Raw genomic sequence first — 18,817 nt, 5'->3', positions numbered from 1 at the left:
GGACTAGTATAGTATTAGCTTCCTGCTTGTTTTACAAGGCTTAAATTGGGCATACACAATCAGGAGCTGAAAACAACCGATATCTATTTGGTATCGATCATTTACCACTTTGCTCCGATCTGTATTCTATCAGATCACAGCAGAGATCTCATCCACACCACTGTAGCCACTAACTTTGTATTTCTCAGTTCAGTACCAAAAAAAGCAAGTGCAGCCTAGTTCGAGTACCACTCCACCCCTGAACCACTGGCAACACAGGTTTGGAGAAAATCCAGCCTTTCACAATTATGTCTGATTAAAAAATAATAGAACCCCACAACGATAAAGGCAATCCTTCATGCTTAAAAGATTTTCATTAGATACATTTTTTTCACTGAATCCAACATCTAGTCTTTAAAGGGACACCTAGGGCTTCTACCAGCCTCCTGCAGTTGTCCCGTGCACTCGCGGTCACTCACAGAGTCTCCGGTCACCCGCCGACAGCTAGTTTAGTTTTCACTGACAGACCCTGACAGGGAGTTGGTGTGGTTTCTGTGCCTGCGCAGGCCTGGCCATGTGTATCCTTCTTCATGTTCCTGTCCTCAATAGCGCCCTGCACAGACGCAGGACACTATTGCAGATGATATCGCAAAGAAAAATACTCATGGCCAGGCCTATTCGGCCTGTTAACGAAAACGAAACTAGCTGGCAGCGGGGGACCGGAGGCTCCATGAGCGACTGCGAGGGCACGGAACGGCTGGAGAAGGCTGGTAGAAGCCCCAGGAAAGTAAAACTGATTTTTTATTCCTGGCTTAAGTGTCCCTTTAAACACATAAGCCCAATTAACTTTTTTTTCTGTGTTTTCTCCAGGGCTGTGGATTCTGTACAAAAATCATCCAACTCTCCAACTCCTCAGTTTATGAAACCACCGATTCCGGGTACCTAAAATTACACTGACTCCTTGACTCCACAGCCCTTGCGATGCTATGGAGAGGGTACAAAATTCACCTGACTCCAATTCCTCAGTTTATGACACTTATGACACCTACTCCAGGTACCCAAAAACTGCTCAGACTCCACAGCCCTGGTTCACCCAGAATGACATTTGCACACTTTGTCAATAAAATGCTTTTTAAACCATCAGCAAGTAAAAAGATATGCAAAAGGACTTTTCCCCCTACTTTTTCAATTAAAAAGCGCTGCAAATGTATTTAAAAAAAGAAGATGAAAAATGATCTCCTAGGCAAAAACTCAGGAAAAAAAATGAATTGTGTATGGGCCATAGCGCAGTGCATGCCTGCCTTTATTGTTCAAGAAAACAATAAATCTCCTCTGTCCTTTTTTTTTCTTACAGCCGATAAAGAAATGATGGACTATCAGACCTACCCTCTATAGGACCAGCTGGTAAATCCCGAACATGTAAACCTCTTGCCATCTGTCCTTCCATCATGTCATAAGTGCGTTTTGAAGCACTTAACTCTTGAGTGGAACCAACACTTCGACTGTCCTCTTTGGAGTTTTGAGATGTTGATGCACCTACACAGCAAAAGGGCATAAAGATATCTGAACAACAAAATAATAACCATCTATAGTTTTGCTCAGTGGAAAGGTGACACATCAAAATAGTACAAAGTGAACATCAATGCAGCTCGTGTTGATCATGTGGAACAGAAAAGCTCCTAAGAGAGTACGATAACTGAGCAGGTGTGTGGCCTACTTGCCAGCCAAGCCAACTCGCTAGAAAATAGGTGGATTTCTCCTCTGGCTGTGGTATTGCATTAAGGCAGCGGTCCCCAACCACCGGTCCACTGCCCAATACTGGGCTGCAGGACATGTTGTGTTGGGCCGCGGTCCCCTGCCTCACTGCAGTGCAGCGGCGGTTCACTGGCAGCCGGGCTGTAACTTACATTATAATGCATCAATCGTGCTACCCGGAAGCCTCCAGCCAGTAGACAGAGGCTGGTCCCCAGGTGGCTGAGCCAATACATATCTCCTCCTCTGTCCCACCCTCCCTTCCTACCACCAGCCAATCAGTGAGGCTCTTGCACAATGCAAGGGAGAGAGGCAGCCAATGAAGCATGCCCACACAAAACCTGGCTAGTTCAAGCAGCCTGGAAGAGTGAGGCAGCCTAGACCAGGAAACATAGTCACGATTTAGCTGTCATTGTTCCCTCAGTCCTGACTCCCCAGCAGCCAGCCAGGTGACAATAACATGCTACGTTAGACGGGAATAGAAGGGGAAAGGAACTACCAGGCTTGAGTTGGGGGAGAGACACAGGCAGTAGGAGAGGGGATTTGTTTAGAGCTCTGCACTTTTTCATCTACGGTTCAGAAGCAAACAGAGCAGACAAGCAGCACACAGCACACGCTGCCTCAGTGACAGCCTGTCACTCAGCATGCATGCATCTGCTCTGGTTGCTTCTGAACTGTAGGTAAAGAAGTGCAGAGCTCTGACTGACAAATTCCCTCTCCTATTCCTGTGTCTCCCCCCAGCTGGAAGCAGGATTTGATTAGCAGCTCTTCTTATCTCATTCTATAAGCTGGGGGTGTGTTTCTTCCCACCTCACTTCCCTGTACTGCCACTGACCTAACGGTTTATGTACTGTCTCCTCCAGTCAAAGCTCAGTGCTCCCACTTCTACATTTACAGAAGCACATTGCTCGCAGTCTTGACCTGGGCACCATATATTTTAGAATCAGAGAGATTTATACTTACCTGGGGCTTCCTCCAGCCCCATAAGCACCACTGCCTCCCTCGCTGTCCTCCCGTGTGGCTCCGTTCAGCAACAGTCAACCCCGGTAATCTGGCTCGGTTGCGCAAGTCGGGCTCTTCTGTGCATTTGTGGCTGTGTATGGGGCTGGAGGAAGCTTCAGGTAAGTAGAACATCTTTCTGAATTATGCTCTTGGATACACTTTAAGCTGCATACACACTAGCAACTGATGTCACCCGTCTGGGATCAGGATTATCCCCCCTTGGGCGACTTCTCTGGGCTGGGATGCACACACGTCTCAGCTGAGTAGCTGATGATGCGCTGTGTTGCTATGCGGGAAGGGGGGCGGGGCGTGGAGGGATGTCAAGCAGCATGCATGATTTCTCCCCATCCCGGTCTGCCGGGCCTTGGAGAAAATGTCTTGCATCAAAGCGGTCCTTGGGTCCGAAAAGTTTGGGGACCCCTGCATTAAGCGATACTCTTATCAGAAGAAGATTTGTGTTGGTGGATTAAAGCGCCTTGCATATGGTGACAGAAGCTGTGGCTTTGAAGAAGCTGCTGGGAATGTCGGTTCAGCCCTTCATAAATAGGCTGTTCAGATTCTCTGTTATGACCACGTTTTTTCTGGTTTTCAGACAACTCAGCAATCTTGGAAAGAAAATGGAGACTTTTCCTAGTTTTTATATTAATCTTATATATATATTACATTGGATACATATTAAATCACCTCACCAAGTTTTTCTAACCTCTCAATGTGACAGACACCTAGAGTTGTTGCTCAGATATGATTGAATTCATTCTAATTCTCCTATGTCCTTTTTTATGAAGTCCAGGACACTGTATTTGAAATGTGGCATGCATGGCACCTTGGCGCGCTGAGCTTTTTGGCACCAGGTGAGCCAAATGACCGCTCACCCTGCCGCTGTACTAACTCGGAAAGAGGGGTACTATTTTTTCATTGCAACTCGAAGGGAGAGGTAATTGGGGATCCGGCAATCATCGGATCCCCAAATTACCTATGTGTGGACGATAGCGTTACTGATGTAGCAGCACCAAGCTTCGGCGCTATGTGCTGCGTGGCATGCGCCAAAAAAGCCCTGCTGCAGAAATATGGTCTTGAAAAGAAAGTACTATACTAATCCATTTTTTGTTTATTTTTGTCCAAACTGGTCAACAATGGCAGATGCCATATTTATCTGCTGACAAGTGTATTGGAGGAGCATCTCCAAAGATGGGTGCAAATTGCTAGCAGCCAGAACATGCTCCTGCTTCAAATTCCTGCTACTAATCACCTGCATAAAACTCCTATTAGACAGAACTTTACCTCCTCCTAAGTAATTCAAATAATTGTGACTTGGGAGTATTGGTTACATTTCACTAGCAATGCCATCTGGTCACAGCACCTCAATTATCCAGAAATATTGTATGTATTAAAAATATTTCAGAAGAGCTGCAGAGTGGAAGCTTGAATCAGAATATGCATGGTATGGGGGTGTCACCACTTGTAACCCTTTCACATCTATTGATAAAGTACACCTTGGAAGCTTAAAGAGAACCAGAGACGAAGTCCCCTCATGTATTTTACCATATATATCAATGGGAATATGACAGTAAACCCCTACTCTGCTCTTTGTTTCATTCTTCTCTGCTAAATCTGCCTCTTATCAGCTCTGATAAGAATCCCTGACTGAGCATGAGGGTGCTTTGTCTCTAGTTCTATTTAAGCGTTTGATAAACACCCGCCAACTATATAGATTTAGAAATTAAAGACCTTGGAATTTTAAAACAGTACATGCCATGATATTTATGTAGCTATACAAAGTGGCCCAAACAACATTGAAAGAAAAAAAATTGTTACAGCTGATACAAATCCTGTAATAAATCTGCAGTTTGTCTACTTCCTGATTCATGGAAGCAGACATACTGTTAACCTACTGTGTTTACCAATTAGCTCTCTGCCCTGGCGGTCAGCTGACACTTGAGGGATCAAATTACAACTTTTGCTTAGTCACAGATGAGGGGGGATTAGACAGGCTAAACTCACCAAGTACATACAGGGTGCATTTTAATATGTTTTCCTTCTGTCCTGTGCAAGAGTTCAGGTCCACTTTAAGGCAAAAAATACATAGTATGTGGTTTCCTCTGAAGAGGGGAGGAGCCACTGCATTTATGATGTTATCATGTGACGTTTATGAGGAGAAGGTAAAAGAAAACCTGTATGAGCCAAAACCAATTCCAGGTACAACTCCCCTTTGTACTTGGCAAAATAAATCATACTGATTCCTATCTCCCACTTTGAATCCTGTATATGCCAAATCCAATTATGAGAGCGACCCAGTTGTGCTTGGCCAATAAAATGTTTCTGAATCTGATTTCTGATTAACACTAAGGACTTTGTTGAGCTCACTTCCATTCTCTGTTACTCATTTTAGTGCATATATAACCTACTGCAATTACACTTTTTTTTTATTTGTATAAAAAGCTTCAGATAAAGAAATAAAGTAATCTTGGGACTTGCCATCGAGGGACAGGATGTGGCCTTTCATGCCTTCATAAATGACTTTACCCTTGGATAGAGATTCCTCCCGCATTCTGTCTATCCTGCATGGGCTATTTTCTCCCATGATCTTGGAAATGGTTCCTTTGTAAAGTACTTCTGCTGGCGTGCCCTAAAATATGCAGAAGGAACACAAGACCAAAACACAATGAAATGCTTGCTTATCTTCTATCAAGTATGGAAATTGTAATTTGAAAGATATCATTTTCAAAATGCCAAAGAATAAACTCACATGGGTGATAGACCCTCTGTATGTTATCTGGGGATCTGGGGGAGCTCGATTTCCTGGCAAACCTTTACTAAGACTTCCACCTTGAGCTGTACCTGCAATGGAAATCGCAATAAAAGAACACAAAATATTTACATCGACCCAATCACATATTACCTCTTCAGGGTAAGCCACAGTACTACTATAAAAAAATCAAACCTCACATGAAAATTGCTAACTGGCAAACTGTTTAGCATACTACGTGCAACTTCCTAGCTGTTGGGTCTCTCCTGTTCAGCTACAGGCCACCTAAAGGTCTTTCCCTCCCAACCTCAATGTCACTCAGTTTGATTCTGCATCCCGATGCCTGTCACCATCATTCAGCCTTGTCATGGACAATAACCAGCAGAAATGGCAGAGGGCAGCAGAAAACAGACCAAAGTTTAATGGTGGATGTGAAGGACAGTGCAGTGGGTGGGCATCAGTTTAACCATTGAGACCCAATAGGTGCTCCAGTCTCATGCCTCTATGTCTGCAGCCAATAAAACGAATATGTGGGGTCAAACAAAGTCATTGTTCCAGTTACCAAAATGTCTCTTCTTGGACTGAAAAATACAAGAACTGCAGGCCATGCTTGAGTCATAACAAGGAGTGAAGAAAGAGTAGTTAAAGAGAATGTTCTCAGATCATTCTACAGCCCACTGTTCCAGTGCATAGTCCCTCTAAACCTACTAGACAAAAGCTTGTTGAATGGGTTTCTCCCAGCTGTGGACAAGCTCATTCAGACTGGGCAAGCACAACTAAGATCAATACATGCCCAGTAAAACCAGGCACATGTGCGTTTGTTCTACTGGGCTAATGATCTTCAGCAAAAATACAGAACAAGGGTCTAAAAAAAAAACCAACCTGTTCACCACTATGCCTCACTAAAGTAATGTAGTGAGCATTCTCCACTTTCCAAATTACCAAGTAATTTAGCAATCTAAAAAGCAATGAACTCCTGATCAGTGCTTCATTGCTTCATAACCAAGACAAGTCTGTTTTTATTGAATAAACAAGGGAACCGCTATAAAAGTGCAGACCATTTTGTTGATTGCCACTGTTATATACTTGTGCTTTTAAGTTTACATACCCTGGCATAATTTATGATTGTTTAACCATTTTTCATAGAATATGAATAAAAACATTAAAAAAACATTTTAAATCATAATCACTACACACACTACCCAAATGACCCTGAAAGTTGACATACTCCAGTTCTTAATACCTTATATTGCATCCATTAACATCAATCCTAAAAGCAGACATGACCTGAGCCCTGTGGTTGAGCTCACGTCATATCTGCTTTCACGGTTCTTGATGGGGTGGTGGATCACCCTGAGGGGTCTTGGTGCTCCCACAATACACCTTAATTGGTGTAGACGGCAGGATCATTGCTATTTTGCCCTTTATCATCCATGACAGTTTGAAGTCTTTTGTGGTAGTTGTGGATCAGACTATCTTTTCAGACAGTAAAGCTGCCCATGCTTCAGGTAAAAGGCATCCAGTTCCTGCTAATTTTTCGGCTGTTTTGCATGACCTGCACATTTGAGGTCTCCCCAGAGAGGCCTCAATGACATTGAAGTCAGAAGACCACGATGGCAACTTCAGAACCTTCCCTTTATTTTGTTGTAGCCAATGACACATCGACTTGGCCTTGTCTTTTGAATCATTGTCATGTTGGAATATCCAAGTACGTCCCATGCTCAGCTTCCTGGCTGATGAGCGCAATTTTTTTTTTGCCATAAATTCTGATCACATTTCCTGCGCCTTTGTAGTTTACACATCCCCAAAACATTAGAGATCCACCACTAGGTTTCACAGAAGAATGGTGTTCACCATAGGCCTTGTTGACCTCTCTCCAAATGTAGTTTGTGGTTGTGGCCAAAAAGTTCAGTTGTAGTCCCATCACTCCAAATGACTTTACTCGACCATGCAGCCCATCTTTCTTCAAGTGCCTCCTTATTGTGCATCTTGAGACTGGCGCATCACATTTCTCCAGAATCCTGTATTTCACCTGAAGTTATTTGTGGGTTTTTCCCTTGCACCTCAAACAATTGTTCTGGCAGTTGTAGCTGGAATTTTAGTTGGTCTACCTGACTGGTTTGGTTTAACAGAACCCATAATTTTCCACTTAATTACAGTTTGATTGGCATTCTCCATTCCCTGTATATTTTCTTATATCCCTTTCTGGTTTCAAAGTGTTTAACTACCTTTTCCCTGCAGATCCTTTGACACTCCTTTGAGTTCAGAAACTCACTGACCTTTTATACACACCCACTAATCACAAGCAAACAGATCACAGGTAAGGATGGTTACCTTTAATAGCCATTAAAACCTATTTGTGCCAAGTTGTGTGCATGTGATCGGGCCAAATCACCAGGGTATGTAAACTTTTGATCAGGATCATTTGGGTGCTTTGTGCAGTGATTATGATTTAGAGTGGTAAACACAGTTTGACAATAAATGGCTTTGGCCTACCACAAACCACGAGCACAACTGTAAATATGGTGGTCAGCTGATCTCCAAACAAAGAGTTGTTATTTGTTCAGAAACAATAGCATTATCACCAGCTTTATACATAGGATGGACTGCATGGTGAAAAAAAAATAGTGTTATTTATCATTAAAAAAAAAAGTAGGAGAATCGCCTGGCCCTTGCTTCATAACAAGCTGAAGTTTCCATACAGATATCTTTCAGGATATTGCACCAAGCGATATCATTCTTAAAGATAACCTTTTAAACAATGCATATTGCCTGACTTTCATGCTGATCCAATTCCTATAATACCTTTAGATCCTGAACAAGCATGCAGATCAAAGGTCTCTAACTCAAGTTTGACTGGACTAGCTGCATGTTGTTTCAGGTGTATGATACAGATACTACTGACCAGAAAGATGAGCAGGACTGCCAGACAATGGTATTGTTTAAAGAGGAGCTGTCAGCCATACTATCTCAGAAAAAAACACACACATATATAAGTAGATACATACTTGCTCTACTTACATAACATATGTATTGCACTGTTCACGTTTTAATTTTAGTGATTTTTCTACAGTAAAAAAGAGAAAATCCTTCTTAGCATTTCTCATTTTAACTGTGGCTATTTTGAAGCCAATCCTGATGTAATTTCCTTCCTTACTCTCCTCTGCCTGACTGTGTATGCATTGCCCGCCCTCCACTATAGAAAGCATGAGAAATATTGGCCAATTAAAGAGGAACAGAGGTGTGGGAGGGGAAAACAGGAGTCAGGTAAACTGGGGAATGATCATTTATCAACAAGAAAAGTAATAGTGATTTTAACTCTTGGATTGCCTGGTTAGCATTATTACTTGTTCACCAGATAAAAATAAAGAATTGATTTCTTATTTTATGGCGACAGTTACACTTTAAATGGAAATAAATATGGCAGCCTCTATATGTTTACATGCCTGTATCTAAAGACAGGGCTAACATAAATAAGGTAAGTATCTTTTTTTGTTTCCTGGGGGGGGGGGGGGTGAGCTTATAATTGACAAGGGACCCAAATCAAGGCATTTTAAGTTCACCTAAGTATAACAATTTATGCAAAAAAACAAGCATTGTACAAAATACACAGTTAAATATGTGATTTTCTATCAATGGATCTGAAATCCTGTCTGCCACTCTTGTGATTCACGCAGCCATGCAACAATACATATGAGGCCAATGAAGAACACAGCTAGGTCACATACAGCAAAGTGTCACACTACAGCTGGGAAGAGTAGTAATACATAATGATTCTGATCAATTCGGTGTAGCAACAGGAGTGGCCACACAGCACAAGACTGCAGATAACAATTATCTATCACCACTGTGGTAGGAAATATAACACGCTAGCCAAGTGTTAATCAAAACCCTATTGTTCCAGGTTCCAGTGCAAGGACACATGGTAGTGACACACTACAAGACTGTCTATAACAGGAAAGCATGCAGATCCAAGTGTGAAAGGGTTGTTTGGAAATCAGACAGCATTCTCTTGCAGACAGAACTATTGCAGCCCCATGCATATAATTACACTTCATTTTCCTACGTCAACACAACGACTTGCCATTATGCAAATGCACACAAGAAGAGAGTAAAAGATCTTACTTCTAAATATGGAGCTTTCTTGAGATGTCTGCATCACCAGGTTCTCTGGCTGGCTCGGCTGGCTTCTGGGGGAAAGTTGCTCCTGTTTCACTGCCAGGAAAGGCACTGAAAATGATAAAGGATTACATGAGATCCACTAGAAGATAAACACATGCCACTTCTCTTTGGACACGTCCTCGTTCCTAATGTTATCCAAATACAGGTTCTCTGGCTGCTTTGCATTAGAAGCTGCAGTGGGAAGCACACATTGCTACAATACTTATGTTGGCACAGAAGTGACAGGCAGAGTCCAGCGTATGGTATTCCCTTTCACATGACCATCACTTGCTCTAGTTTTATATTTTTTTTTACTGAAAGCTACTCACTTGTGCATTTCATGTAAGCAGGAAAACAGATGTACAGTTCACACCAGCAGATCCTGTGAGAAACCCCATTCCCAACACAACAATATCTTACAGAAACAACAGTTCCCACCACCTAACCAACTTTTGGATAAATAAAAACACTGCTAGCAGTAACTTATAGAATCTCAGTGTAGCATTCTCTCCCTCTGGCAGGTGGGATGACAGACGAAGCGTCGTGGCAGAGAGGACACAGTGCAAGTCCAGCGCGAGCAGACAAAAAATGTTCCAAACACAAATAAAACGCAGAAACACACTGCACAACACAACACCCATCTCTCTGAGTTTTACAGGACTGTAAAAAAGTGGCACCATTCATTACCTCCTAAACAGCCCGGGTACAAAGTCTGCCATGTTTAAAACAGAAACTGTTAAATGTTTATTGCAGTAGCAGTGTGATAACACAGTCATAAAAGGAGGTCACCTTCTCTAAGAATAATGACCTAGAGAGCTGCACACTTAACACCTTCATTTCCAGGGTGCATCGCATTTGCACCAGCTACATATTTGCCCTTAAAGCAACAAGAGACACGAAACCTTGATCTACCAATGGCAGCATAGCGCACATAATCCACCATTGAAAATACACTGCAATGAACATTACACATCATTATCATCTATTGAAGACAAGCCCAGTGTCATTCAATCAAACATTCAGCAACGATGGAAGGCATACAAAATTGACCAATGTTCCCACACGCTGAGCTGCTGGATGGCTTTTCCCAACAGCTACTACAGACCTGCAGAGAATACGGTCTAGTGTTTCTAGTTACAAGTTATAAGACATTTACAAAGCAATGAATGTAAAACCTTCTAAACAGAATGCAAACATAAAATCTATGCATATAAAAATAATAATAATAATGGAGGAAGTCCTGAGGCCAAAACTTCCTCTCCACTTCCACTAACTTGTAGTGTTACACTGAAACACAATACACCTTCTGATCACCTGACATCTAACTGCTAAACAGTAACCAGCACAACTGCCATCTACGTGTTTACTATTTACCTGAAGAAAGGGACTAGATCACAGGAAGCTTGCATACTTCAACTTTATCAGTTAGCCATTAAAAGATATTACTTTTACGAGACTTTGTTTTCTTCTACTTACTGAAACACAAGAAACTCTCACTCATCTAATGAGCATATGGTAATTACATTAAAGCAACATTTCAGGATTTTTTTTTTGTTTTTAAATTGAATGGCAAGGGGCGAGAATCTCTCTTGAATTTGTATTGCTGTCCTGTGCTCCCATCTATAAGAATGTGAACAACTTCCTGCCCAGACAGGATGTGGGGAAAACCACTTAACAGCAATAAATAATGCAAATGTTGTTAACTGTGAATGCTGTTAACTTGAGAAATCAAAACGGCATTTGGCAGACACACATTTCAGTAAAACAACTAGAACAGAAAGTACAAGCATTGAACAAAAAGTTTAAGAGAAAAACTAAATGGAAAATACTGAGACAAAAGTTGAGTTTTATGAAAGTCTCACACAAAAACACATGTAGGCTTACTCAAAAAAAATGTTGCAAGAGAAAAAGTATTCAAAATCCATCTCATTGGGAGCTATGGGTAAATGTATCTTATACTGAGTGTTTTCATTCTTTCACAGTTCCCTGTGCTGCTCTTATCCATAGCCCAATTACTTGAACTTTAAAAATGTATAGCCACAGAGCGATATTAAAAGTCTGATTCCCCAGCTTTAGAAAACAAGCCTTCATTAAAGGGATACTGTAGGGGGGTCGGGGTAAAATGAGTTGAAGTTACCTGGGGCTTCTAATGGTCCCCCGCAGACATCCTGTGTTGACGCAGCCACTCACCGATGCTCTGGCCCCGCCTCCGGTTCACTTCTGGAATTTCTGACTTTAAAGTCAGAAAACCACTCCGCCTGCGTTGCCGTGTCCTCAATCCCGCTGATGGCACCAGGAGCTTACTGCGCAGACACAGACCAGCCACTGGGCTTCTGCTATACACTCCTGGTGACATCGGCGGGAGCGAGGACACGGCAACGCAGGCGCAGTGGTTTTCTGACTTTAAAGTCAGAAATTCCAGAAGTGAACTGGAGGCGGGGCCGGAGCATCGGTGAGTGGCTGCGCCAACACAGAATGTCTGCGGGGGACCATTAGAAGCCCCGGGTAAGTTCAGCTCATTTTCCCCTGACCCCCCTACAGTATCCCTTTAAGGCAAAATGGTTAACTGAATCAGTAGGACAAGGATTGTGTACGCCACAGACACAAACATTGCACAATCATAGCTCTCCTCTTGTTACCTGCATGTTGAGTAATAATTTACTACAGTAACCTGCATGCTATTTGAAAGCACTGCAAACATTTGCAGAAACATAACATTTTCTAAACACAGCATGCTGCTCTATTCTATTCCCATAGGTCATTCAGTACTGGACTGAAGATCTGCCTATCTTTCCTGACTATCCTACTGTCTGTACTGAGCCACAGCTACAATTTTTCACATTCAGGAAATAAAAGATTCTGGTCTTTGAAGCATTGCAGTCAATGTGTGCTAAAGGCTACAAGATGTGTCATGAATGATGAGGAGTCTGTAGACGCACTGTCATCACCAGTGAACTTTGCTTTATAAAAGGAGCAGGAGTTCACCAGGGTTCAGCCTTGCACAGAAGAAGGTCAGTGACACAGTCTGCCTAGCAAGGCTGTGTTTGTGTTGGACAGGGACAAGTCTTGTATCTGGCAGGATTACCACTACAAAAGACACTGGGAATTTTAAAGAGTAAGGAGAGAAATCAGAGACTGGCCACTGATGTTCCTATAGCACATATCTGGACAGGGAGGGAAAGCAGCATCACTTCATGTGGTTAGACTAAAACCAAATAACATATTATAACTACAGTCAAATCTTGGATTGAGTGTAAGGCATTGTTCAAATTGGGTGCGTTGAGAAACGTGTAAAAGCGCATGATAAAAACGCAAGCTTTTTTGCGCGCTTTAGTGTGTTGCAGAGCGCTTTTTTTAAGCATGTTTTGCTTATTGTAGCAGTTATCAATAAATATTTGTTTTCAAATTTTTTTTAAATTTACGGGTAAAATACGCATGCGCTTCTATGCGCTTGTATGCGCTAAAAAAGCGCACCCATTTACTTGCATTGATGTGTGCTTTACAACTCTGCAACACAATGTTTTTGTACCGTAGCTCAGCGCAGCGCATAGATGTGAACCAGGCACATTAATTACATGGGAAAATCAATACCTTGCAGAAAGCAGAGCGCAATGCGCTCTGAAAAGCGCTCAAAAACTTACCTAGTGTGAAGGAGGCCTAACTTGGTTTGATAGCGCTTTGAAATACAACCAAAAATTTGGGGGAAATTTTGACTTGATATACAAGCAACTACTTGATATGCAAGCAAAATACGTATAGACGCGTCACATCATCACAACTGAGCTGACGGTTCTTCCCCCTTTGACACTGCAAGCCTGTACTTATGCTGAGTGAAGGGACTGTACAAAGTCATATTTCCGTGAAATACTCAAAAGTAGGCAACAGCAACTGTCATTTGATATGTTCCTTGCTTAAACCACACAAATAGAAAGGTTAGGGAGAACCACTAGATAGCAATGATTCTGTTAGTTATAGTGAAAGTCTTGTTTACATCTTTATTTTATACAGTACAGTCCTTTTGTATTAAATATTTTTATATAACGGTTTTTGGATTGTGAAACTGACCATATATACCACATTACAACAGCACTAATTAGTATCAAGGAAATGTAACAAGCAAGAAATAAAAAATGTGCTAAAATAAATTGGCCCGGAGCACTTGCAAACCTCTAAATAAATTTGCTGCTAAAGGGTTAAAGCAATGATATACAGTTCATCATATTACCCTATAGACATTCAGCTCATTGGATCAGTTCTCACTCTCATATGTTTTATGGAGGTTAAATTAGATGCATGGTATGTGTTCATTTGGAAAAGCTGTCATGTAGCACTCATTGAAACAAACAGAGAAAGATCCCAACTCATACCCTCAAGCATTTTGAAATTTAATGTAGCAGATTTCACTAAAAATTTAGAAAGCAACATGGAGTAACAAGTGAAAGTACAACCCATGTTACTGTAGGTTGATCCATCAGATTAAAGGTGGGCTGGATTGAACTGGCATTTACAAGCTTTTTTTGCTGTGTATGATTGCTTGTATAGTTGTATATAACACGAGTAAAACCTTTTTTCCTTTTCAAGCATGAGTGTAATTACCATCTCAGACTTGCTCAATAAACATTTCCGAATATTTTGTGCTCTCCAGTGATAGCTTTAAGCCTCTATATATTGGCAAACTCCAGTTTGTTCACATTAATGCTAGGTGATGCCATAGCAGTGTATGTATACTTAACCCAGAAATCTGTTGCGGTTAGCTATCCTTCTACCACACCTTTAGAATAAGTGCCAACACGTGTAATATAGAGAATTATTTGTGAATACTGGGTGACGCAGGAAAGACCGGCCCAGCTCTCTGCCACAAGCACATGTATGTAGGCAGGTCACATACGCCTCTTACTCTGTCACTGCTGTGTGTGTCTTCCTCGGCTTTATTGAAGTCTGTATCATTTGCACTTGCTGCTGTAGCGAAAGCATTACCCATACGGAGGCAAATGCAGGCGGCACAGGCTTCAATAAAGCCGAAGAAGTGGTGACAGAGTAAGAGGTGCAGGGAGACTGGCAGGCATCTGCCTGTATACTGGTGCTCATGACAGGCAGCTGGGCCAGTCTATTGTGCACCTCCCTGTACTTTTATTCTAGGACTTTGATGCAAATATTTTTTCATTACAGTGTTTACATTCATTTTTGAGGGTCACGTGACTCTTGTGTATGTTGGGGCTGGGTAGCAATGAAATAGAACACAAATCCAAGAGTTTTCATTGACCCATCATCTAACGTCCTTAGGGAACTGTGGATATTAGATTTTATTTTGACCTTGACTTTTTTTTTTTTTTTACATATCGATGACAATGGTGTCTACCACATTCAATATTTTATTCAAGAGCTATGTAGAAGAATTATGTATTGCATATAGTAATTGTGGCATCAGAACCATTCTGAACAAATCTGCTTAGACAAGAACCAATGAAGCAGCAACACAAATCACTAGTACTAGATTAGATATGTGGTACCAAAATCAAAAGAAACAAGTCCCAATTCTTCTTTTTAGAGTTCTGCTTTAAAGGACTTACGAGGCCAAAATGGCTAAAAAAGCCAAGTACCTGCAAGATGTTTAAATGCACGGAGGACGCGGTCCGCGCCCTCCGTGCAGCTCCGCCGGGTCCCCTTCCTGAGATCGCCCCCCGTGCCGATCGCGACCCCACAGGCCGGGTCGGGCTCTCGTGCCGCTCCCAATATGGCTGCTTCCTCTGGCCGCGGCTGCGCAGTCCGCCTGGCCGCGAGTGCGGCTGCGCAGCTCTAGGGCCAACCCCTCCAATCCACGCTACAGTGCGTGGTTCGCACCATATTGGGAGCGGCACGAGAGCCCGACCCGGCCTGTGGGGTCGCGATCGGCACGGGGTGCGATCTCAGGAAGGGGACCCGGCGGAACTCAGTGCATTTAAACATCTTGCAGGTACTTGGCTTTTTTAGCCATTTTGGCCTCGTAAGTCCTTTAGGTAATGACCTCTTTTTGTCTTTTTCTCTTAAAGAGAACCTGAGGTGGGTTTGAAGAATATTATCTGCATACAGAGGCTGGATCTGCCTATACAGCCCAGCCTCTGTTGCTATCCCAAACCCCCCTAAGGTCCCTCTGCACTCTGCAATCCCTCATAAATCACAGCCGTGCTGCTGACAAACAGCTTGTCAGAGCTGGCTATGTTTATCTCTATAGTGTCAGTCTGCTGCTCTCCCCGCCTCCTGCAGAACTCCAGTCCCCGCCTGCATCCCTTCCCTCCCTGCTGATTGGAGAGAAGGGAGGGGGGCAGGGACCGGAGCTATGCAGGAGGCGGGGGAGCAGCTGAGACTGACACTACAGATGTAAACATAGCCTCACAGCACGGCTGTGATTTATGAGAGATTGCAGAGTGCAGGGGGATCTTAGTGGGGTTTGGGATAGCAACAGAGGCTGGGCTGTATAGGCAGATCCAGCCTCTGTATGCAGATAACATTCTTTAAACACACCTCGGGTTCTCTTTAAAGGACAACTGAAGTGAAAGGGATATGGAAGCTACCATATTTATTTCCTTTTAAAAAATACCAGTTGCCTGGCAGCCCTGCTGATCTATTTGGCTGCAGTAGTGTCTGAATAACACATAAGCAAGCATGCAGCTAATCTTGTCAGATCTGACAATAATGCCAGAAACATCTGAACTGCTGCATGCTTGTTCAGGGTCCATAGCTAAAAGTATCAGAGGCAGGGGATCAGTTGGACAGCCAGGCAACTGTTATTGTTTAGAAGGAAATACATAGCGCAGCCTCTATATCCCTCTTGCCTCAGTTGCCCTTTAAGAACACAGTCCTGATCAGTGGTGCCTTCAGGGAAGGTCCTGAACATGCAATCTCCGGGGCCATTATTTTGACCTCCATTCACCATATATACAATAGGTCAACTGCAAAAAAAACCCCTGCAGGACAGGAGAGCAAACTTTTCAGAACACATTGGCTGTTCCAGGTAAGAAAGGTTTCATCAGAATGACCGCACTTACGTTTGCATGTCAAAAAATACATTTAAGAATGGCAACTCTTCTGTTTCTAGCATATATTTACTTTAAGAATGACAAATAAAAACTGCTTACAGGAAGATTATAGCAATAGTTTGGTTAAAAAAAAAAATCGAAACAGCTATGCAAATTTTTTTCTAAACCGTAAATAATTACACTAAGCAGATTTCAACTTACGCTCCTCACCAAGTTTTTTTGGGTCCATATTCATTGGCAACCCCATAGTGATAGACCCTACGGGGACTTTTGCATGTTCAGAGCTGTATGGAGTATGAAGTTGCATGGGAACACCCTAAAAACAAGAACAATGCTCACAGTAAATACAGTGATCAATTTTTAATTAAACCCATGCCCCTCCCACTCACAAACAAATATGCCAACAGAAGTAATCAAAGGAGTGAGTCTTTCAAAGTGGCCAGAAAAAAAAATCATGCCTTCTAATTTAATCATATTTTATGGCTAGATTTTTTAAAACCCGCATCTCACCTGTGATATGGAGCCCATGGGTCTTTCAATAGCAGCTGGGTGTTTGCTTGAGGAGATGAGGGGAGGAGGGTTTGATATGTTGTTGATACGAGGAGCCAGCGACCTGGAGCCATCATGCAGGTTAAGGGGTACGGACTGGGCTGTGATTTAAAAAACAAAACAATTGTTCACTGAGATCTGATTTTGAATTATCATTCCTTTCTGGCCAACAACAGAATAAAGAAAAATTGCACATACTCTGCTGCTTTATTTTTAGTAGCAGTAGGGTATTGTACCGTGTTAGCCATCAGTAAAAGCAAGAAGTTTTAAATCAGGATGATACAATTTATTGGCTAACTAAAAATGAATAAAAATAAGCGAGCTTTCGGCCATGTATTTATGCTTGAAAAAAAAATCTGTTTTCCCTTTTGATGTTGCATGTATATAAGCTGTCTGTACCACCAGCCTGCAAACTAACAGGATATAAGCCAGACGAAGGCTGCAAGGCCGAAAGCTCGCTTATTTTTATTTATTTTTAGTTAGCCAATAAATGGTATCATCCTGATTTAAAACTTTTTGCTTTATTTTTAGCACCACTGATACCTTGGAAATACCTTGATACCTTTGCTATGGAACATAGCAAATGCAGGCAATAAGTGCTTGCCAAACACTCTTATCTAAACCATTCTTGGACGGCTGTAGTCACATTATTTTACCGTGTTTACATAAATGTTTTTGATGCATACCACACGTTCTCAATGGCAACACAATACATCTCAATGTAAAACTGCATGCGACATGCAGAAGGAAAGAAGCAAGCAGTATTTCATTTAATTAATGCACAAACAGATGTGAGCCATCTTGTTTATTTACATAAGCTGTCAAACCAATTGTTTTTTTCGGGGTGTGGAAAAAAATAGGAAATAAAAACACAAAATGAGAATGGGACCTTTAAATTTTGGCGACATGTTGTCTGCACTTGTTCTACAAGGGGAATGACATGTGCACTTCAAAAAGTGGAGGGAGAGCTCTACATTTTTTTTCTATGAAGTAAATGACTTATACACTTCCTATGGTGTACGTGTTGTTGCACCGCCAGTGAGTTGGGCACAGGGTGAGCCGAATGACAACTCACCCTGCTGCTGCTGCTCAAAAATTCCGGCGGCGTTAAATACTATTCCTCCTCCGAGTCATAGCAACTCAGAGGGTCATATAAGGCATATGATGACTGTCACATGCTTTATTTAGTTAAAAATGGTATAGAATCGGTACACTCATCAAATGTTTCTTATCTTTCCATTTGACACAAGCATTTCGTCATGTACAATGACTACAAAAACATTACTGACTTAGTTTGGTCTGGGAGAATGTCCATGAGGGAAGAGAGAGGTGTGATACCATGTGTGACTGCATCAGTTGTCACCAATCCTAGTGACACCTTTGCTTCTAGCATTACCACACAGTGACCTTGTTCGCTTTTAGGGAGATTGCCTTAGCTTCTCTAATTATATAAACAAAATAGGTTGCCAATTGAATTTGAATAGTTTATATCTACTACTGAATGATTTATAGGCTTTTAATACAATTCCATCTAGTGCTCACATGCAGCCTTAGACTTAATGCACACTTTCCTGTTCCCTTTTGACCCATCTTGTTTATATAGGGTATTTTC

The 18,817-nt window shown here is 42.1% G+C and overlaps 1 protein-coding gene across 17 annotated transcripts in view; it reads right to left on the bottom strand.

Annotated features, from left to right (window-relative positions):
- The window catches only part of NCOR2 (nuclear receptor corepressor 2), a 641,335-nt gene that overhangs the window by 70,751 nt on the left and 551,767 nt on the right, over positions 1–18,817 (bottom strand). For 13 of the 17 annotated variants that reach the window (XM_068243885.1, XM_068243983.1, XM_068243973.1 and 10 more), the window contains 6 exons: positions 17,167–17,306; positions 16,858–16,972; positions 9,605–9,709; positions 5,480–5,571; positions 5,209–5,359; positions 1,366–1,515 (listed from right to left, as the gene is read on the bottom strand). In XM_068243885.1, coding sequence (XP_068099986.1) covers positions 1,366–1,515; positions 5,209–5,359; positions 5,480–5,571; positions 9,605–9,709; positions 16,858–16,972; positions 17,167–17,306 — 753 coding nt within the window. The remainder of the gene's footprint in view (positions 1–1,365; positions 1,516–5,208; positions 5,360–5,479; positions 5,572–9,604; positions 9,710–16,857; positions 16,973–17,166; positions 17,307–18,817) is intronic. The other 4 variants (XM_068243940.1, XM_068244011.1, XM_068244026.1 and 1 more) reach the window with 1 other exon arrangement.

This window comes from Hyperolius riggenbachi, chromosome 1 (assembly GCF_040937935.1).
Source record: "Hyperolius riggenbachi isolate aHypRig1 chromosome 1, aHypRig1.pri, whole genome shotgun sequence".
In the NCBI taxonomy this organism is placed as follows: domain Eukaryota; kingdom Metazoa; phylum Chordata; class Amphibia; order Anura; family Hyperoliidae; genus Hyperolius; species Hyperolius riggenbachi.
Note: the sequence above shows the minus strand (reverse complement) of the source record. Positions and strands in the feature narration are given on the sequence as shown.